The sequence below is a fragment of the Canis lupus genome, chromosome 3, assembly GCF_003254725.2.
Source record: "Canis lupus dingo isolate Sandy chromosome 3, ASM325472v2, whole genome shotgun sequence".
In the NCBI taxonomy this organism is placed as follows: domain Eukaryota; kingdom Metazoa; phylum Chordata; class Mammalia; order Carnivora; family Canidae; genus Canis; species Canis lupus.
Genome location: NC_064245.1, coordinates 26,776,213 through 26,799,665, shown reverse-complemented (window position 1 = coordinate 26,799,665; position 23,453 = coordinate 26,776,213). Strand labels below are relative to the sequence as shown.

Genomic DNA, 23,453 nt, shown 5'->3' with positions numbered 1-23,453 from the left:
ACTTTCCTTAGAGACCTACTCTATTTCTCATATTTAAGATAGTGTAACACCAGTCGAAGAATCAGAAAAAGGAAGCAGTTCACAGAAGCTTCCAGAGGTGAAGGAAACAAGAGTTGAGTTTTCATGTTTATATTTTCATTCTCAAGTATCAGAAAAGATTTTATGAGCTTGAGAGAAAAATGATTAACATCTGAAGGCAACCAATCTTCGGAAAACACTACCAGGAGGACTTTAAATTACAAAAAAAAAAAAAAAAAAACCCAAAAAATGAAAACAGCAGCAGCAACAACAGCAGCAACGGAGTTTTCCATTTTAAATTTTATTAAAGTACAGAGTTAACAAGTTTTGAGTTTTCTACATAGGAAAAGACTGGTCAACTTCAGACGCTTCATAGAAAAATTAGCATTCAAAAAACAAATATAAACCCACAGTTGCCTTTGTGACTAGAAGAAGGAACAATTTTTTAAAAAGTTACCAAAACTCTAACCATATCCAAGACTATTATAAATTTCAAACAGTAAATTTACCACACATATTACATTTCAAATCCTAGCAGAGCAAAACATAACCACATAATTTGGCTACAGGTAATTGTTTCGAAAAAGTTCTAAGAATTAACAATGTTACAATTATAAAACTTTTGTAGAATTTGTGTTTTTTTGCAAAGTTAAAAAAAAAAAAAACCTTAAATCTTTAATATAGAAAAGCAAAACAATCCTCTTAAATTTCTCATAAATAACTCTCAAGACATATATTATACATCTGTTGCAAACTTTCTTTACCTGAGAGAATTTCCCAGGATCCTTCACCCAGAGGATTACCTTAAAGAGTTGTTCATCATTTTACTCACATAACTATGATTAAACTCCTACAGAAGTGGATGTGGACATACGCATTTTTTATCTACCTTACCCAGTTAAGTTCTTCCGAAGGCATTTTGCTTAAACAGAAACAAAATACCTTCTTTGGCAAAAGCCAAGTATTTCCCCCTTTCAAAATGAATGCCTCTGTAAGTGATTTACTGAGGAAGAAAATCTTAAAAAGATAACAATCCTTAGAGCGACCAGCATTAGTTTGAAGGATGTGTATAAGTGGCTCTCTAGCTCTGGAAGGCAGGTCCAGCATGAGAGAGCCCAGCTCGGCCGGAAATGCAGCACTGGCTGAGTGTGTAAGGCTTTACACGCATCTTAAAGATGGCGGGAAACACGGTGGCCTTAAGAACAAAGCAGAGGGAGTTATTACTTCGATTAGGAGAGTATCCTACAAAGAATTCCACGAGCTCAGTGACTACTGCACTGTCCCTGATTAAGGAGGACCCAGGGATCTCTCCAGACAGGCAGGGTCTTAGCCCAAGGTCACATCCTTCTTAGTTACAGGTTAAAACTGCTCTCATTTCCAAGAGGAATAGAACACAAATGTACACCAAAATGAAATGCTACTTAGAAAGGCAGTCAAAGGAGAATAAAGCCAAGGCGACTTAAACACAGACTCTGGAATTCCCTTTGCAGGGTTACATGAAGCACCAATGATGATAAACTTCTGGCTAAAATTAAATAAGTATACAATCTTAAATAGGCAGAGGGGGATGATATGGGGTGGGGGTGCGGATTAGCACTACACAAAGGTCATCCGGAATGAAGGATCCTCTGAGGAACTGGAAATAGAAAATGAGGTGTGGGGACCCAACCATTGGCTAGTCCTGATAGGCACCAGAACCCCAAATCTCTAGTAACCCCACCTTCCAACAGCCCACATGCACACAGTCCATCTACTCCACGAAAGAACCCCCAACACCTCTGGGGAACAATTCTTTCAAGCCATTTCCCAAGAAGCCAAGAGGACAAAAGCAAACCCAACCAACCAGTATCACAAAAACTCAACCCAGTAAGGACAAATTCGGGTTTCCGAAAGTTTTTGACAGACAAATTTCTAGTCAGATGACACATCTAGGTCTACAGCAACATTCCCAGAAGAATCCCTTCCCCCACTTAGTGTTTTTATTCATGAAAACAAGAAGGGAAAACATTCCCACACTGAAGGAATAGCACAGAAGAAACATACACATAGAGTTCTTTAAAAACTTCTTGCACTTGCGTTGCTAAAGGAGTCTGACCAGCAGCTACTGGGAATGTACTTTTTCAAAATCATGTACAAAAAGTTGTAGGAAGCAAAATTATTTTAAAAAGAGATCAGTGAATTTATCAAATGAACACCATCATTACAGCAACTCAAAGCAATTGGCACAATTTTTCCAGTTTATTAAATCACAATAGCACAAGAATGTAGGTTCTTTAAACCCACAAACATGGACTCATCACCTGAGAATTGTTCATTACAATTAATAATCATTAGAGTCAACTTCTTTCTATGCCCTCAGTTGTTAGAGTATATTCACCTCTCCCTCGTCATTCAGATAAACTTTCTTAAATTCTCAGTTAAGAATAAAAATCAGAGTGACCGCAACTCTTCCTCTTGAGTCAGACTAAACTTCAAGAAGAACTTTGGGACACAAACCAAATTTTAAGCTGCCGGCTGGGCCAGCCGAAGAGAAGCTCCGAGGGCCCTGTCACTGGCAATGAACGTCCTTTCCTTTCCGTTTCCCTGAGCTGCTTTCTGCAGGGGAAGCCCGCCAACAGAGGCCAGCCAAGGAACAGGAGCCTTGTCAGCTGGCCTGTGTGACCTGCCCTGGGGGCCACTTCTAAAGTCACAGAGCTGGCTGCCCAGACCAGCCAGAGCCTAGCAGGAAGAAAACACTAGGAAGCCAGCAGCCCAGCTCTCGATCTACTCTTCTCATGGTCTTTCCTGAAGCCCATCCCAGCTTACCCAGAGCCCTGCGTCACTGCACAGCCACTGAGGCAGCTTCTGTCCCCGACCCACAGAGTTCCCAGTCCCACTGGCTTAACAGGGGCCGCGCGTGGTGGCTATCCATTGTGTGACACCAGAGGACCTTTCAACCACCAAGCTCAGAGCTTCTTGGCCTCAAAAAAGAAATTGAATAAAGGTTACAAAACAAGGCTCTCGCCCATACACGAGTACCTTTAGAAACAGAAGCTCAAACATTATAAATAAGGCAAGATTCTAGAGTAATATGTCCCCAGAATTTATTTCCCTGCTTATTTTCCCGGGAGGGGGGCAAAGGAGTAGAAATGAAGAATTTGACTAATTCCCTACACCAGCATTTTGGCAAATGGGAAGCCAGTGCTGCCCAGCTCAGTAGGGCACACACAGACCCCTGTGCCAGTGAGCTCCAGAGGACCCTTTCTACCCTGCAGGAGACACTCAAAGGAGCATCCCCAGCAGGTCTCAACTGGGGTCTCTAACAGACTTTCCACCGAGAAAACTCTTCACTGACCGAGGACACGTCACCACTGAACACAGTCATCTCTTGGGCAGCAGCCTCAAGACAAATCTCTTATGCCTATTACAAGTACATACTCTTGGAAATCTCCATGGATGTTGTTTATGGCTTAATTAAATACCCTCCCCCCACCCCCACCGTTTCTTCTAAGTTTATCTGGCCACTTCTACAACTTGTACGATAGGCCTTATCTGGTCAGCCCAGGGTGAAGTGCTGCCTGGGCTCCTCCCCCGGCCGATCCACTCCAGCACACCACCGTGGATATGAACGCTGTGGCCACACTCCAGATCCGGGAAACAAGAGCCCTTTTGCTTTTACAATTTCAAAGGCCTCAAGGTGGTAGAGACGCCGGCTGACTTTTATAACTAAAAGAAGGGTGCAGCAGGCTTCCGTGAAGAAGCGACTTTTTGGGTAAGGTCCTAGAGTGTTATTAATATTAATAGCACAAACAAGGAAGAACTATAGCCCTCCGTCGCTCAGGCAAAGACAACATGAATACTGTTCTATAATCACATGAATAACACCACAAAAGGAGTCACAATTATTGCAGTAACTCGGATCGGGCAGTAATAATACAATGGGGGACCACATGGTAGTGATGGTAAATTGTGCTTTTTCACATTATAGCAAAGATGTTCGAGCCTGGGAAGGATGAGGAGAACCTCTGGAAAGGGCCAGGACAGAAGAGTGAAGCTATGATTCCCAGCATCACAGCTCCAAAGGGAAACATGTGGGGGCCAGGAGGAAACAGCACAAGGGTGGAGTTAAAAGCAGGTGCTTCCTCTTGTACCCTATAAATATACCAAATGAGCAAGGAGCCTGCAGGACAAGTGCCATCTGCAGAGCCCGCTGGGGATGAGGCTCCTGGCCGAGGTGTGTGAGAGGGGTCTGCATTCCGCCCCGGGCTGAGGGCTCAAGATTTTGGCAAGTTTTTCTATTTGAAGGATAAGAATGACAAGGTAAGATTTATCCCTGTCATGCCTCAAACTCTGTTTTGGTGAAAACATACAGGAGGTAAATACTAGTTAATTTCTATTCCAGTTTTTAGGGCTAAGATACAACAACACAAACTATATCATCATTCAGGATCCGCTTGGTTGAAAATTCTCAATTCTTTTGGGTTAACATGGTTATTTCTTTTTGATTTTCCGAATTCAAAAGCTAATCAGGTGATTTTTTTCCCCCCTGAAAGCCTTTTTCAGACCCACTCAAACCAGCCAGAGGATGACAGCTTTTCACAAAGCACCAGTCCCTGCTCGGACCCCTGGGACACTTGCTCAAAGGACATCACTTCCAGGCTGCAGGCCTGCTCGGACCCCCGTCACACGGAGAACTGCCGAGAGGGACAGCAGAGGGGAGCGACCAGGGTCCCCAGGTACAACAGCACACACATCCAGCAGGACGCCATCTTGACCCAGAAGATGGACCAGCTTCCACTGAAGAAGGTTTCAATGTTGGCACTTTCATAGCTGTGGAAACGAGACCCAACTGTGTCAGAGCAGGAAGAGAACAGGCGGGGAGAAGGTCCCCTCCAGCAGGCGTCTCCCTGGCTCCCGTCCCCTCCAGCCTCTCTTGGTTTTGTTTTTTCCCAACAGCTCGATTCAGATACAGCTCACGCCATTTGCCCACTTCCTCCCAGAGCCTGGCATCCACTAATCTACTTTCTATCTCTGTGGATTTGCCTATTCTAGGCATTCCATAGGAATGGAATCATGTGGCCTCGTATGACTGGTTTTTAAGGTTTATTTAGGTTTTTAAGGCCATGTTGTTGCATGGCCCAATACTTGATTCCTTTTTATTGCTGAGTAATATTCCATTGCGTGGAGACAGCACATTTTGTTTATCCATTCATCAGCTAATAGACATTTGGGTGGTTTCTATTTTTTGGCTGTTGTAAGTGATGCTGCTATGAATGTGTGTAGAAGCTTGTGTGTGGACATACTTTTGCCCCTGTTGGGTATTTACCCAGGATTAGAACAGCCAGATCATACTACAACTGTGGCTTAACATTTTGAGGAATTGCCAAAATGTTTTTCCAAAGTGGTTGCACCATTTTACAATCCTAGCAGGAGGTTTTGTAAAGGGTTCTAATTTTTCCCACATTCTCGACAGCATCTGTTATTTTCTGCCTTATTAATTATGGCTCCCTCCATCCTATAAGTTTTCCACACCAAAACTTTCCAGGAATCATCAAAGCATTAGAACCATTATGGATACATTAGAAGCTCCCTCCTCTCTTCTCCCTTAGAAGAAGGGAAAAATCATATTCTGGAAAAATCTCCCCAGTGAAGCCTTCTGCTATCTCCACCATCTCCAAACCCCACCTGGTACTCTGCATTCCTCTTCCTCATCTTTCTCCCCAATAGTGCAATCTGCCACAGGGTATTTTATTTGGATCATGGTCTGTCTCCTCCATTAGATTATAAGCCTGCCACTTACAGCAGTGAGGCACACAGGAGCCCCTCAGATAGTTGCTGCATGAATGGATAAAACAAAGCACAGTGAGCCTAAATGTCTATCCTGTGTGTATTCGGAGTTTTACATACCACATTAGCACCGGCTGTGGGGCTTGGGGTGGGGGCGGGGGGCTACTTACCCCTATTGCCACATTAGTATTTTTAAAAAAGATGTTTCAGGGGTGCCTGGGTGGCTCAGCCATTTAAGCATTTGTCTTCAGCTCGGGTCATGATCCTGGGATCCCTGGATCCTGGGAATGAGCCCCGCATAGGGCTCCCTGCTCAGCGGGGAGTCTGTTTCTCCTTCTGCCCCTTCCCCACCAGCTCGTGTTCTCTCTCTCTTTCTCAAATAAACAAAACCTTAAACTTTTGTAATAAAAGTGTAAAACAAACTTTTGTAATAAAAGTGTAAAATAAAAAGGCAAACAAAATGCAAAATAGAAAAAAAGGTATTTTCTCTTAAAAGCAGGTGACTGCTTAAGAATTCCAAGTTCTCCCTCCATTACTTATACTATGTTCCTCAAGACCGCCCATAAGCAGTTAACCTTTTTATTTTTTTCCAAGATTTTATTTAAAAAATGTTTTATTTAAATTCAATTTGCCAACAAATAGAACACCCAGTGCTCATCCCATCAAGTGCCCTCCTCAGTGCCCATTACCCAGTTACCCCAACCCACCACCCTCCTCCCCTTCCTCAACCCTTTGTTTGTTTCCCAGAAGACTTTATTTTTAAAGTAAAAATTTTCCACCCAACGAGGAGTTCAAATTAACCCAAGGTCAAGGGTCGTATACCCTACTGACTGAGCCAGCCAGCACCCCACCTCCCACTCCCAACCTTTCATTTTATTAAAGTTGCATTAAGCAAGTGAGCACTACCAAGTCCCAGGGTTAAAAGCATGCCCACAGACTGTTGAGACCCCAGGACTGTTTCTGTGTAGGTGAGCATAGCAGGACTTGGAGAAGAGTTTCACTGACTCCAGGAGATGGGATCTGCGACCCAGTGGGTCTCAGCACTTAAAGAATAGGACTTAATTTGATTTTCTAAAGACTGTCCCCTCTAAAATGTCTAAGACAATGAGCCACTCACTTGAACCAGCTGGTGACGGTCATCATCACATAGAGGGAAGCCAAAAAGAACACAAAGTGGAAATAGGAATAGCTATAGACGGTGCCTCTCTTCTCATCATAAATGACCCGCGGTCCTTCCTTCACATTCTGCTGCTCCTCAGTGTCTGTGAAGCACAAAGTGAACACAAGCCCTGTGAGTGAACATATGCACGCCTGCCACTTTAGCAAAGCCACACTCACTCATTACAATCCCAGGAGCTGTTGAGTAGAAAAGATGTCCAAAGCCATTTGTACTCTCGGACAACTTCATCTACACTCTCAGCATAAAACCCCCACCCAACCACAGAAATGTCCTCAACAGGATGAATTATGTAACATCACATTCTTTGAACAGAGCAGAAGAGAGCCCTTATACACAGAAAACCTAGGGTAAGCTCAGAGGGAAGTGAGCGAGCATGCCAAAAGTTCTCAAGCCCCTGGACGCTCCAATCCAAGAAAAGAAAGTTGCAAGAAATTTTCTAAATTTTCATTCTTTTGAAAACTGTACTTTGTCCTTCTCTAAATCTCACTGTATAATTCGACTTACATATAGGCCAAAACAGAAACTGATTCTTGCCAGCCAGAGCGCCAACACGAACAGATAAAACCCAGCAATCATTCAGGAAGAGCGTGAAAAGGAGGTCAACAATAAACCACCTTTGGAATAAAAATTTCCTCTTACCATTCAAGTTCTCTACTTACCCTCTCCATCCGGGCCGAAGCAAAAACAACACCGGGCTACCTGGAAGAGCAAACCCAACAACGTCAGGTGGCTTTTCTACCTCCACGTCAGTCAAGCCCCAGTGGCCACCCATGTGACATGCCAAGCCTTGCCGTGTGACTGTAGGCAGGGCTCTGAACTGCGCTCATCTTATCTGGTCCAAAGGATTTCACTAAGCATCTGTCCTTCCAAGTGCTCTGCTGCGACAGGGACGTGGGCCGCCGAGATCCCCTTCAAGGTGCTACTTGGAATGCGGAGAGCGGCCCCCAGCCTTTCCCTCCCAAACACTGTGCCCTGCCGGACAGCAAGCCTTCCTGGGCCACCCACACTGAAGGACTGCTCATGGCAGAGGGATGAAGGCGCAGCCTTTGACCCTTGGCGACAGCTCTGATGGGTCATACTGCTCTGGAGCACCGAAAGGACCCATAGAGGCTTCGCCCAGCCTAGGGTACCCTTCAACTTCACTCTCAGGCCAGAGTTGCCTCCTTCCCCTCCACCTGTGTTCTCCCTAATAGATACCACGCAAGTCAACTCTGCCTTGGCAGCTGCTTCTGGAAAACACAACCTGATTACAAAAGGGGAATGAGATGGGTCCTCACTCTCACTAACTCATTCTGGGTGATGACTTGCTCTACTTGCTGGATTATCATCCTCTTTGCAATTGAGAAAGCTGAGGGCAGGCAGGATAAATAACTGGCCTGAAGTGCTAGTTTAGTGACAGAGCTGGAACATAAATACAGGAGTTGGGGGAGGAGGAGGCACCTGGGTGGCTCAGTGGGTTAGGCATCTGCCTTGGGCTCAGGGTCCAGGGATCGAGTTCTGCATCAGGCTCCCTGCTCCACGGGGAGCCTCCTTCTCCCTCTCCCTGCCACTCCCCCTGCTGTGCTCCCTCTCTCTCTCTCTGTCAAATAAATAAAACCTTTTAAAAAACACGCAGGATGGAAACTCCAAGGTCCACGATTCACAAGCAGCAATAGGTAGCATGTGATGTCTAGGAGACAGTGGAGCTAGCAGAATCAGAAACGGTAAAGCTAAGGGCTCTGGAAGCAGGCAGCCCACCTACATTTCCTATAACATCAGGCTGCCGAACTGTCTGCCTCTATGGAGGCAGGGGTGGCGGGGTCTGGGATAGATGGATGGGATCCTTTCCTCTGAAGAGTCTTTGGCAGTTTTTAATTCTGTACCATGTTCCTGATCTACTCAAAACAATTAACTAGGGACGCCTGGGTGGCTCAGCGGTTGAGCATCTGCCTTTGGATCAGGTCATGACCCCGAGGTCCTGGGATCGAGTCCCACATCAGACTCCCCGCAGGGAGCCTGCTTCTCCCTCTGCCTGTGTCTCTGCCTCTCTCTGTGTGCCTCTCATGAATGAATGAATGAATGAATGAATAAATAAATAAATAAATAAATCTTTAAAAAAAAACAACTAATAAAAATTGGATTATGAAAAATTAATGCATGACTCCAGAAGGGCTCTGGTCAACAGAGTAAGAAACATTACACGTAGCAAGACCAGCTGCGGAGTACTGGGTCCTTGGCACTTTCTGGCTGACAGTATTTTTAGCAGAAAGTACACAGAACCGGGGACAAGGATAGAGGAGCTCAAGCCTTCATCCCACTTGCACACCTCAAGGCCACGCCCGTCTGCCTACTACATCAGGGAAACTGGTAACACAGGGAATGGCCTTGACAGATCTTGGACCAAATGACACAGTCCAAGACTCACTAACCATTCAGTGGGCTCAAGACACCGTATCCTGGGGTCCTTGTTCCTCTAAAGCCTAACTTAGCATAAGAAACTACTAATTCTTTCAAAGGTATAGCCTGTGAAACCTGATGCAAGGAGAGCAAACCAACTTCCGTTTTACATGCTCTCCAGTTCAGAAGGAAACACTGGGACATTTTCCTTAGAATGAGAAGGAAAACATCCTCTCAAAATCTAACTTAGAGACTTGCTGTTCTTTGAGCCTGCACTCGACACAATAGGGATATTGAAGCCATGGCACACGGCCTCAGCAGGTGGCTACCCGCCGTGGGGAGAACAAACGCCTGCCTTCTAGAGCCCCTCTTCTGTGTGCGAGGCAGTAAACCTATTCAGCCTCAGCAGAGCTTTCTCCTTTTTTAAGTGACAGAAAGAGCTGTTGAATGCTGCTGGCAGACTGACAACCCTTCATAGCTGTCACCATCTCCAGCTCAGGTGCAGGAAAGGCCATGCCCAGAGACCCAGCTGCAGAGAAGGGTGCCCATATCTGGACAGACACAGGGAGAGCTGGAGGATGGGGCCTGGGGCCGGGGGCCAGGCCGGGTGCACAGCAGGGCCAGGAGCCAGCAGCTCAGCTCTCGGGCAGCAGCACTCGGGCCACACGGACTCTGGAGCCAGAGTGCACAGTCCACATGCCAGCAAATCAGAAGCATCACTAACTTTTCTGTCTCCCTCCTCTGTAAAACAGAGATAAAACCCTTACTGGGTTTTTATGAGGATGCAACGAAATCACAAAAATAGTGCTTTGAACAGTGCCTGGCATGTGGCAAGTGCTCTAAGTCTCAGTCATCACTGGAATCTCCTGTTCCTTCCGTTCTTGGGGTCAGGGCTCAGTCTTTTCCTGGCTGCCTCCATGTGATTAGACCTTGCCTGACCTCAGTGGATGTCCCACCGAGGGCCCCAGCAGAAGACTTGCACAAGTAAGGAAATCACAGACATCCTGCTGACCGATAGGCATCTGCTTACCACTCTGATTCTCTGAACACCTCCTGTTCCCAATTCTTCACCCAGTGAAGTACCCACCTGATGGTACTGATGCACTTAGATAAGCTAATGTGTAGGGGCGCCTGGGTGGCTTAGTTGGTTAAGCATCTGCCTCCAGCTCAGGTCATGATCAGTGTCCTGGGATCGAGTCCCACGTCTGGGAGTCCCTGCTTAGCGGGGAGTCTGCTTCTCCCTCTGCCCCTTACCCGTGCTCATGCTCTCTCCCTCACTCTGCTCTCTCTCAAATAAATAAATAATTTCTAAATAAGCAAGCAAGCAAGCTAATATATAGACAATGCTCAGTGGTGTGGCACGGAGCAGATGCTTGTTCCTTCCTTGTCCATCCTTTTCCTTCTGCAATGCACCGATTACACATAATCTCATGGTCATGCTATACATGAAGGACACAGAAGAATGGACTAGAAGTTAAAACACCCCCCCCCCCACACACACACACACATTCCATTATGACAGAAGAAAAGAGCAGTCAGCAGCCTGACAAAGCTACCCAGGCCTCTGGTGGAAGATGGGCAGCCACACTAGAGGCTAATGTTGTTGGAGGAAAAGCAAAGATTCATTTTAATCCCATCGTATCTTGTAGATACTTGGGACATTGTTTTTTTCTGCACAAAAATGTATTCTTTTCCTGAGGAGAAAAACGGGATCATGGAATGCAGCTCCATAAAGATGCAACACACATAAAGAGCCTTCCTGAAATATAAATAGGTCTTCAGAGATGAAGCAGGGTAAGAGAAGGAAATGAACTTACTTCCAGTTCTGGAGCTGCGTATCGCCCTTGCAGAGCATCAGAACTTGACCTTGTCGTCGATGTCAAGCTAAGGAATAAACACACACGTTACATCCTATCAAAGGAAAGGCTGCGACGCTTAGCCAGTGCTCTAATGGGAGGCTCACTCCAGTTCTGGCTCCTTAAAAGTAGTCTGTCAATATCCCACTTAATTCCAAAATTGACCAATTCTATAGTTGTCTTTTTCTGTGGATTGCATTAGATCATTTTAAGCAAAGAGAAGTTTGTTGATAAAGAAGTAAGATATGTTTGGTCCTATTATCTTGGTTTTTACCTCTCCTCCCTCAAACACCAGGCCGAAAGGATTTTCTGATTTCCCTTTTATCTTTCCCCAACTTTTGAGGAGTCTCACTTAGATGGAATCAAAACCAACAGAAGAACCCAGAGACAGCATTTAAAAAAAAAAAGGACATGAAAAACAAAGGTCACAATTATTTACTATGGTTATCAGCTTTTGGCAGAACAAAGTTTTCTGTTTGGAAATTCAAGAGTAGCTGTCAGTGTGATTAGAAAAAAAAAAAAAATTCTTCCCACCATTCTCCTTATATCCAGAGAGGTAAAATATTATAAAATCTGGCTTACAGGGGGGTAAAAAAGGTATTTCCTCTAGGGGGAAAAAGGGGGACATTTTAAGCAAACAAATATATACAATACTCAGGGTTCCAGCTAACCCTATAAATTCATTTAGCAAATATTTACTGAAGGCCTGCCATGTGTCAAGGCCCTGTTCTAAGCCCTGGGGCACTCAGTGAAAAAGAGGACAATCCCCAGCCTCTAGCATCCTAAGTGCCAGCCTGGAGGCGGGGGTGTGGCCACTGGAGAAGCAGGAATTAGCAGACTCATTTCAACCAAAAAAACCCCATGAGGCGACACAGCCTTCTCCACTTATTCTCATCCTCTTTCTGGAGGAGGAGAGATCAATAAAATGCAAATAAACAATAAAAAGCCTTCCTCACAAAAAGGTCCTCTGGGATCCAAGTGCACTGCTTCTTTTGTGGGCCACTCCAGGCCAATAGCATCACTTTCATTTCTGCTCTGAACAGATGGATGCTGACTGAGGCCCAAGCACCCTCGCTTCCTGACTTGGAGCCCCATCAGAGGAATTTTAGAGCTACTTCCCAAACACATACACTTTGCTCCTCCATGTAAGTGCATGCTGTATTTTCTGCATGTGAATTATGATTTAATATGCTGTACTGGGATGCCTGGAGGGCTCGGGGCAGGATCCTGGGGTCCTGGGATGGGGTCCCACATCGGGCTCCCTGCAGGGAGCCTGCTTCTCCCTCTGCCTGTGTCTCTGCCTCTCTGTGTGTCTCTCATGAACAAATAAAATCTTTAAAATAAAATTAAAATATGCTGTATCGTATCTGTGGAGGAAAGTGTAACTTCTAGAGATCAATTATCTGCATTTTTTACCTGAAATATGATATTCCTTATTTAAAAGAGTTAGAATAAATACTGCACTTTTGTAAATTCTTTGGAATAAAATGGTTTCAAGAAAAAAACTTTTGATTCTGGCCACTGCCACTTTACTTCCATCATCAGAGCATGAAATGGGGAAGCTTTTGTTCTTATTTCTAAACACGTGTATTCAATTACTCAGCCATCAAAAAGAATGGGATCTTGCCATTTGCAACTATGAGGGCGGAGCTAGAGGGTAATATGCTAAGCAAAGTAAGTCAATCAGAAAAAGATAATTATATGATCTCACTCATTTGTGGAATTTAACAAACAAGACAGGATCATAGGGAAAGGGAGGGAAAAATAAAACGCGATGAAATCAGAAAGGGAGACAAACCATAAAAGACTCTTAATCACAGGAAACTGAGGATTGATGGAGGGGGAGGGGGTTGGGAGATGGGCATTGAGGGGGGCACGGGATGTAATGAGCACTGGGTGTTACATGCAGCTGATGAATCACTGAACTCTACCTCTAAAACTAATAATACACTATATGTTAATTAATTGGATTTAATTTAAAAATACATATATTTTTGTATTCAGTTCATCATTAATGAAAGAGGACTTCTAGAAGTACATGCTACTATCAAATATGGTTATAATTCGGTCATGGCCTTTGCCCACAAAATACTCTTCTTGGAATTACCAAGGAAACATTGTTTTTCCAGACTCCTTAAAAGCCTAGGAAATTCTTCTTGTCCACATTCTATTACTCAGACTCATCTGTTTGGTGAGTGCAAGACATGTTGCTCAACAATTCCTGGATTACGCAGAACTAGAGTGCTTTCCAGAGCTAAAGTGCAAGCAACTTTCACCCACTGCTTCTTGTAGGGCAAGGAAGGAAGACTGATGGCATTTGGTTGGGACGTCACCGTATAGACAAGTCATAGCCTGTTTACTATCTCTACTCCCCGCTCCAAAGAAGCCGGCAGTGGCTTGTTACTGTGACAAACAAAAAAATGCTTCCCCTCCATCACTGCCATGCCCAGGGCTTCTTCCATATTGGCAGAATGATTCAAAATGCAGGTGGCCCTCCACACCTGCTTCAGCTGCTTTGGGAACTGGCCAAACTCCCCTAGATCAAAGAAAATCTCTAGGGAACACGTACAGACATTCCTGTTGGAGACTGATTCTGCTCCCTCCCAGGGCCCTTGGGAGATCTCATGACTATTCCCACCCTTTGTGTGAAGTTCAATTATGCTTCCAAGCACAGTGTAACTTGTGACTCATAGCTCCCAAGGGAGACCACAGTCGTATGAACTGGGGGGAGGCCTTGACACACCCTTCAAAGCAGAGCCATGAAAACTTCTAGCTGATAGGTGAGGGAGTGGCCGGACTCCCAAAGCTTGTATACTCCTCCATTTACTTTAACTTGTCCTCCTTTCTCAAAAAAAGGTAGCAAAGAAGACACAAAAAAACCCCAGATACCTTGATTTGCCAACTCCCAACTCCCAGTTTAAAAGTTTTCTGGCTACCAGCCTTGTACTTATTTCCACACGGTCTGCCCTATTCCATGAATATTTCATTTCAAATTAGCAAGTTATTTGACATTTAATAAAGATTCTTAGGTTTTCCAATTTTATACCCAAGTTCCTAATCATTTAAATAATATTTTCCTCATAAGCACAGTTAAAACCAAAATAGCCAGGACCATTTTATAGCACAAATACTTCCTAATAATGAGGCAAGTCATCCAGCTTATCCTTGTACCACACCGAAGGACCTTACTCCCAACAATCCCAGGGGGAAAAATGATTATGAACCTGCCTCTCCCAGTACTCTAGCAAGGAAAGCCCAAGGAGAGGGTTCTTGAGATTGGGGGCAGGGGGAATCACAAAAACAGGCTCTCTGCCTCTCAGTTTCCCTTTTATATATGACAAGGGAACTTAAGCTGATTAACTCCAGGATCCTGCCTCACTAGACAGTTTGGATTTGAAGCCAACAAAATAACAATTTCAGCCAAAATCTAGAGACCAAGGAGGGAATTAAGGAATAGTTTGTGGAGGCTGCGGCTAAAGGGGTGTCAGAGGGTGGGCCTATCCAAAGACCAGGCTTTAGGGAGTCTCAGGAGGGATGGACCCATACAAAGAGCCAGTGGGGAACCTATGCATGGGGTCCAACTTGTGACACTTCTTCACAGCAATAATGCCTGAGTACAACAGAAGGGGCATCTGGAGAAAGAGGAGCCTCAGTTGGAAAGGTTACGTTTGAGCCCTTCCTTCAAACTACGACAGCAAAAACAAAACATACTCAGAGTGAGTGCCCCAGACGTAGGACCTGGGACAGAGAACAAGAAACTGAGTGTAGAGGCCAGCATGAGGGCACCCTAAACAAGTATGTGTTGGGGCAGGGAGGGTAGGGCCAGTTGGCTCCTGGTTAGGTGAGGAGGTAGTGCAATCAGCCTTCTAGTACCTTACCAAAAAATTAACCCCAATCCCAAGCAATCTTGGGACTTACAGTGAAAATGTGTGAAGCTCATACTGTGCATCTTGAGGCTTCCTACCAAGGACTCTAGATATTCCTGAGGCACTCAGCTGATCAGTCAGGAGAGCATGCAACTCTTTATCTGGGGGACGTGAGTTTGAGCCCCATACTGGGTGTAGAGATTACTTAAAAATAAAACCTTTTAAAAAAAGGATGGGGGGAGGGGTAGAGATGCCTGGGTGACTCAGCAGTTTAGCACAGCCTTCAGCCCGGGGTTTGATCCTGGAGACCTGGGATCAAGTCCCATGTCAGGCTCCCTACATGGAACCTGCTTCTCCCTTTGCCTGGGTCTCTGCCTCTCTGTCTCTCTCTCTCATGAATAAATAAATAAAATCTTTAAAAAAAAAAAAAAAAAAAAAAAAAAGGATGGGTGCCCAGACGGCTCAGTGGGTTAATAAGCATCTACCTATGGGTCAAGTCATGATCCCAGGGTCCTGGTATGGGACTCCCTGCTCATCAGGGAGACTGCTTCTCCCTCTCCCTCTGCCGCCCTCCCCCACTCATGCTCACTTTAATTAAACCTCAAACAGGGGGAGGGGGACACCTGGGTGGCTCAGTGGTTGAGCAGCTGCTTTCAGCTCAGGTGGTGATCCTGGGGCCCTGGGATCAAGTCCCGCATCGGGCTCCCTGCATGGAGCCTGCTTCTCCCCTTGCCTGTGTCTCTGCCTCTCTCTCTGTGTCTCTCGGGGATAAATAAAATCTTTTTTAAAAAAGGGATTCTAGATAGCCCTGTAGTCATTTTTAAATGACAGTTTCCACTCAATGTAGCCTCTTTTTATGACATCTTCCAGCCTTTCAACCTTGAGTCTGGCAAGAAACACCACCCCTAGGAAGTCAAGGTTTGAAAACCTAACTGAGATGCCTCCTCCTCCCAGTAGCATCCCTTATCTCCAGGCCCTACTGGGCCTGAACTCCCTTCCCTGGGAGCTCCAAGACGTTTGGTTACCAGGTCCTGAAAGCTGACTCCTCCTGGCGCTGCAGCACATCATTACAGCACTTATCTCCCAGCCCTCCAGCCTGGCACTTCACTGATGTCCTGTATCACGCAAGCTCCCGGGGCCACCTGGTTTACTCCAGGGCCCCCCTTGCGTGGATGCTGCTTTCCGCCTCCTCTTTCCATCAGGCACCACTGATTGCAGTTTAATTACCAATATTCAGTAACGTTTGCTTTGCCATTTACACAGATTTTAAATAGTTGTGGTCAGCTCTGAAAATTATTATCTTTTGCAAATATCAAACCAGTTATATCAGCCTCCACTGGGGAGCCTCTAAATTCCAAAAGAGGTGAGGTTTTATTTATTAACTCTCACTCCAGAGTAGCAGGGAAAATCTTGACAGGGTGAAAATCCCACGCTGCAAAATAATACCATGTGGCAGTTCTATCAACGCTAAGTAGAATTGTTGCCATCTTTCCATTAACGGATTTATAGCAAATCTAAGCCCTATTTTACCTAAGCAGCAAACACATGTGTGATTAGGCATTCAGCAATCTGCAAAAAAACACAATTTTATTCTGTCATATATCTTTATAGTTTTTTTTTTTGTTTTTTTTTTTTAGTAATACAAACACAGGAGAAATGCGACCTTACTATAAACAAACACAACAGAAAAAAGTTATCCCTATAAACACCACTATTACAGGTATGGTGATTTTTTTTCTATATATGTAAACACAACTATATTTTATTTTTGTCATGTTTTTTAAAGATTTTATTTATTTATTAGAGAGAGAATATGAGCATGAGCATGAGGAGGGGCAGAGGGGGACCCCGAGATCACCACGATTGGAGCTGAAGGCAGATGCTTTACCAACTGAACTACCCAGGCACCCCCATATTTTATTTTTAAATGGGAATATCCTATCGTTACAATTTAGTCATGTACTTTCTACTCACATAATTTGCCAATATTTATGACATGCCAATACAGAAAAAAACCTGAGGGATAAATGATGAAATTAGCCGTGCTGCTGCCATTTCTCCCCCAAAGCCCAATAAAAACAGACTCAGGAAGAAAAAGCTTACTCAGAAAAAGAGGTGAGAATCAGCATTCGAAATTTGGGTGGTTTTACATCAGCATTCACTGACTCGGGCCCGAATCCCAACCACCACCGCTTTGGATACAGCAGGTACACAGCAAACAACTATGGAATCAATAAAAATGAAAGGCCAGACATGGTCACCGTGGGCCTTTCTGCTACAAGCAGAATCTGTGGCTAGGCCAGGGACAGGAGGAGAATCAGTGTGATAGAATCTTCACTGGAACAGCCACCTGCAACACGAGCAAGCGTTTCATGGCCTACCACGTGACTGAACAAGTATTCTAAAAATTCAGTTCCTGTGTCTCCAAAATGTCTGCCTTCAGGTTCCTTTCTAACAGTAGGGAGTTTTAGAGCTGTAAGAGAAAACACCCACGTGTGTACACAAAGACATTTTACTTATATAAGGTAGCACCACCAGGATTCCTCAGTTTCAGCCAGAGGAAGACGACAGTGCGTCTTCGACAGGATGAAATTTTTATATGTTGAAACGTAACAAAACATAAAACACAGAAGTAAACCCCACACATGAGAAGATCACTGCCAAAGGGAAGCCTAATTATCAGTGAATTATGTACTCAGCATCAGGAACTAAGCTGTTTCTATGGGTTACGTTCCTCCCCGGGGCCATCTTTTGAACATTCTACGTCAAGGTGGCACAAACCCACCACGAGCATGTGAAACACCGCCTGCTTTAATGGCGCTGTGGGTTTCAGCATAAAAGAAAAGAGACGTTTCCTGTCTTTCTTGGGCCAAGCACAAAATGACCATGTATGTAGAGCTTTGTACTCTTTTCCATCAGCAGAACAAATGGTATTTCCCTTGGATTAGAAAGCTGCCAAAACCTTCTGGCACATACCATTTCTTCCCTGCTTTGTACTCCCTGGCCCTCCAATAATACTTTAACAACTAATATTCAACCGTTTTCTCAAGGGTTGCAACGTACTCTATATCTATTATATTTACCCATATAAATAGAAGTAAGGAAAATGAAGCCCAAACACTGAGGTTCCACACTGTAATGCAAACTTTTTACTTCAAGCTATTTTCCCTCATCCTCGGATGGGATTTGTTTTGCAGCCTCGCAGTTGCTAAAGCTCACTTAAATTCTTCTCCGTGCTTTTAGAGTTTGCAAAGATGGCCTCAAGTGTCTAAGACTTACCATGAATACAAGATGCACACGAACAAGAGAGTGGTACCCAGTCCAGTAACCAAGTTTTCATCTCTGTACAGGTCCTGACCAAAGTCTGGCACACAGATTGTAACATTCTTCCCATGCTCATCCAGAGCTTGCGAGGAAAAAACAACGTAATCAAAGTTAATTAGAAAAGCCTGTTGTAGTTCACAGACACATTCACTCTGGGAAAATGTGGGTAGCTTAGAAGAGCGAAGGCTTATTGCTGGAAACTTCTACTCCACAGTCTCGTTCGACTCAGACTAGAGTGTTGCAATTTCAAAGCACCCCCTCCCACCTAGGCAGCCTCCTAGAACAAGACCCTCAGATTCCAGCTGAGCGCCAAAGGGTTCCTCTGTGTCCTGATGTAGTGACAGTCTTGCTCTTTTCAGTACTATTCAAACAGTAAGAAGTAAAACTAGATCCATTTTTCAGTTGACTTAGCAAACTCTGAACAGAAGTGGCATGTAAACATTCTTGAGTTCCCACCATGTTGATCCTCTCTGGAAGCGTGTAGAAGCTATTCAGAACCAAATACGTATTAGCTGCGCAACAGCCACCTGGTCAAAAGCCACACGAAGTCAGTAATAGGATGGTCATGATTCTATCATCCTTTGCTTACTTCTTACCTCCTTTTCCAGGAAAGGTCTCCCATCATGGTCCCCTTCTCTACATTTTCTTTCTTTTTTTCTCTTTTTTAAGATTTCATTTTTAAGTAATCTCTGTACCCAGCACAGGGCTTAAATTCACAACCCTGAGATCAAGAGTTGTATGCTCTACCAACTGAGCCAGCCAGGCGCCCCTCTACATTTCCTTTAAATATATAAATATAAATACACACACACACACACACACACACACACACACATATCTTGTTTCTTTTTATTGATCAGGTTTGTAAATGTGCTAAATCTACAGTGCTTTAAAAAAAATAAACAAGAGTTTATTTAAAGAGAAGTTCTCCTCAAGAATACCGTGGTATGCATTAATTTCATTTGTTACTATTGTGCGCAAGAGCCTTGTTTTCAAGGGAACAGTATAAACGTCATTTTTTGCTCACTGTATTTAATAGACATAACTGGCTAATAGTTAATCATGATGTAAAGAAATGTGACAATATTCACTCACGTATGTGCTTTCTCAGTGTTTCAAATTATAGTCTATGAACACTGCTGACACCCACAGGAGAGAATAAAATTATCTGTGCAAAGGTGGGGTAAAAAATAGTGTATGTGGGTCACCTGGCTGGCTCAGTCAGTAGAACATGTGACTCTTGATCTCAGGATCATGAGTTCAAGCCCCACATTGGGCGTGGAGCCTACTTTAAGAAAAAATAAAAATAAAAACAAGTGCTAAACACAAACACATCCTGGGGCACCTGACTGACTCAGAGGAGCGTGCAACTCTTGATCTCAGTGTTACGAGTTCAAGCTCCATGTTGGGTGTAGAGATTACTTAAAAATAAAATCTCTTATAAAAAAAAAAAGTTTAGGGCAGCCCCGGTGGCTCGGCGATTTAACGCCGCCTGCAGCCCAGGGTGTGATCCTGGAGACCCGGGATCGAGTCTCACGTCAGGCTCCCTGCATGGAGCCTGCTTCTCCCTCTGCCTGTGACTCTGCCTCTCTCTCTGTGTCTCTCATGTATAAAGAAATAAAATCTTTAAAAAAAATTTTTTTAAATAGCATGTGACCTGGGAATATTCTAATGTTTCCTGGATTTCTTAAAAATTTTGAGAGTCAAGGTATCTGGGTGGCTCAGTTGGTTAAACACCCAACTCTTGATTTTCACCTCAGGTCATGATCTTCAGATTGTGAGATCAAGCCCTATACCGAGCTCCACATGGGGCAGGAGCCTGCTTGGGATACTCTCTCTCCCTCTCCTTCTCTTTCTCCCTCTCCCCTTTTCCCCCTCTCTAAATAAACAAACAAACAAACCATTTTACAAACATACACACTCTATGTATTAGCAGCTAGACTCACATTTGTGACATCAAAAATAACTGTGTGTGTGGTGGTATAAGGAATCTTTATTCTTAGGCCAATGAAAAGTTTTTTTTAACTGACCAAAATATGAACTTTTCTATTTAAGTAGTACCACCTGAAATTAAAAGTAAGTTTTCTGTTTTTAAGTGATACCTGCCATTTAAGAGAAAAATACTCTAACCAAAAACCTCATGTTAAAACCAAAAATTAAGTCATAAATGAAAGTCTTAAAGAAACGACTTAAATAAACTTACTCAAGATAGAACTATTAAAAAAATTAAATAAAAAAAATTAAATCCAGGATAGACTGTACTTAAGACCTACAACTGTATCACTTTGCACTATAAATAGCTCTAAAGACAAGACTCGTACAGAGTACATGTATATAAAACTTTCAAAATTATCTTTGCATTTACTTTCTACATTTAAAAAAAGGAAAGCAGGGCAGCCCCAGTGGCTCAGCGGTTTAGCGCCGCCTTTGGCCCAGGGCATGATCCTGGGGTCCCAGGATTGAGTCCCACATCAGGATCCCTGCATGGAGCCTGCTTCTCCCTCTGCCTCTGTCTCTGTATCTCTCATAGATAAATAAAATCTTAAAAAATAAATAAATAAAAATAAAAATTAAATTAAATTAAAAAAGGAAAACTAACTTCAATTTTTCATTCTAGAGAAAAGATAGCATATTTTATTTTAAAGACAAGCTATCTAGGCAGAGAGAGGTAAATAACCTTCTACTTTTAGTTACTAAAGTGGTAGAACCAGGCTATAAACCCCAGCGGTCTAACTTCCAAGCTCATGCATGTTCTGTTGTCTCTATACATAAAGATTATTTAAGATGAGTAATTCAAGGTCACACAGTCAACAAATGATAAGAGCTGGGTTCAAATCCAGTCTCCTGCTTCCCACGCCCACGCTCTTCCCACTCTGTCTTACAAAGAGATGACCACCTGAAGAAATGTAAATTAATAACCAATAAAAAAGACAACATAAAATAAGCAAAACAGTAATGTTTCTTGAAAATGCAGAGCAGGAAAATGCAGATTAGGCCCCAAAGCAAACTCAACAGCCCATGATTGCTCCTGTTTTTGTTACATAGTGGGAAGACTCAGAAGAAGAAATTTTCATTTTGGTATCCCACATTAAGGACTTTATTTAGCGAAAAATCTAGATCATCTATTTCAATTTATCACATCTTTGACATTCTCAACAGCAGCACAGTAGAGTCATAGTCCTTCCTCCACAATGAAAATATTCATACCACAAGCACACTTCTCCTAAGAAGCTGGCTTACCTACTTCTACAGGCTTGCTGGACAGAGCCGAGAAAGTGAGATAGGTCACATAGCAGCTGATGAGCCCTGACTGTAGTAACCCGGAATGTGGCTGTCCTGGAAAATGAAAGGGACAGGTTTTAACATAACGCTTTAAGTTTCAAAAATAAGAAAGCCAAATAGCAAATAAGTTTGCTACTCTTGTTAGCAAACTAGTTCAAGTAACATTAATCAGTAAAAATTATATACTTGCTTCTATACTAGGCCTAGTAAAAAAATAACCCAAGGAGTATACCATAGTTGAGCAACTTAATTCAAGTTAGAACATAAGACTAACATCTTTTAACATATAAAGTGCTACTGTGTACATCCAGAGTAATACAAGAGTTTAGATGAGGGAAATACCAGAGAAATAAAAATGGCTTCAGCTAGTAGGTAAAACCAGGTAGTAAAAAGATATTTGAGATGGACTGAATATCACAGATCAATGTAGAAATTTTCCCCTGTGGTTTACCTGAACTGTATATTTTAAGAGTCACCCTACTGGTTGATGGAAGGCCTAGAGAGTTTGTTTTGTGAACCTGCCCACTGGTCATTGTTTCTGGTATCTGTGAACTTTTAAATGTCTTTATTAAATGGGGGTGGGGATGGAAGGGAGGGGCACGTCTCCTCACCGGGGATTGTGTTATCCTAGTCCCTAATGATTCCTGCATTTTTGAAGTTGTATAGGACAGTTTTTCATTATCCTACATGACACCCTTAATATTTTCAGCATGTTCATAAACAGGTTTATTTTTGTATAACTATTAAGTTTTTGCTTTTCTCAAGAAAAAAAAAAAGGTCCCCATCCCCAAATGACATTCCTCAAACTTGGACTCCTATCTTTAAAGGAAACAAGAAGTCAATGTGTCTTCCAAAAAACACTAAAAAGACAGTGAAGGGGACAAAACTGATACACTTGTTATTTTAGAGATGCCGTGTTCTGCTGAGTTCTCCACCACAGTATTTTAATAACAATTGTATTTAAACATATTGCCTAGTCCTCCTGAGGTTCATAACACTAGCTTTTAAATCTTAAGACCTCAGAAGAAAATTCACCATCATTATTTGTGAGACCACACAGCTTATGAGATAAGTGAGTGAGACTTCATAGGGCATGGATTCCAGATTCTACAAGGCCATCAGACAAAGTCCACGACAATGGAAAAAAGTTTGACCTGTCAATAAAACAAAACAACAACAAAAACACAAACAACAATAACAAAAAACCTTTGGGAATACCAGTCCAGGTCGACGAGGAAGGCAACTGAGGCTCAGCGTTCATTGAGAGAAGGGCTTCAGTATGTTATAATATTTAAATTAAACTAATAATTGAGAGTAACCAGGATATGACAAAAAGGATTTATCATTTTTTAGTGGAATTTTCAACCATCTGCATACATGAAAGGATTTAATCACTTCCCTCTGATTAAATTTGTTTCAAGTTCTAATTATTACATTGTACTAACCCATAAAAATATAGAAATAGAGTCTTTTATAATGTTGCTCTTTGGCATGGGAATAAAATTCACCTTAGCAACTAATGGCATTAAGCCAAATATTTCAAAATATTAAAACTATTTTAAAAAGTAGGATTTAGGGATCCCTGGGTGGCGCAGCGGTTTGGCGCCTGCCTTTGGCCCAGGGCGCGATCCTGGAGACCCGGGATCGAATCCCACGTCGGGATCCAGGTGCATGGAGCCTGCTTCTCCCTCTGCCTATGTCTCTGCCTCTCTCTCTCTCTCTCTCTCTCTGTGACTATCATAAATAAATAAAAATTTTTTAAAAAAGTAGGATTTAACCCAAATG

General features: G+C 43.3%; 1 protein-coding gene across 2 annotated transcripts in view; it reads right to left on the bottom strand.

Moving 5' to 3' along the window:
• Positions 1-300: 300 nt before the first annotated feature.
• SERINC5 (serine incorporator 5) overlaps positions 301-23,453 on the bottom strand; it is a 106,829-nt gene continuing 83,676 nt past the window's right edge. For both annotated transcript variants that reach the window (XM_025437038.3, XM_049108336.1), the window contains 6 exons: positions 21,627-21,722; positions 18,342-18,468; positions 11,158-11,224; positions 7,624-7,663; positions 6,902-7,046; positions 301-4,827 (listed from right to left, as the gene is read on the bottom strand). In XM_025437038.3, coding sequence (XP_025292823.1) covers positions 4,680-4,827; positions 6,902-7,046; positions 7,624-7,663; positions 11,158-11,224; positions 18,342-18,468; positions 21,627-21,722 — 623 coding nt within the window. In that variant the 3' untranslated portion in view covers positions 301-4,679. The remainder of the gene's footprint in view (positions 4,828-6,901; positions 7,047-7,623; positions 7,664-11,157; positions 11,225-18,341; positions 18,469-21,626; positions 21,723-23,453) is intronic.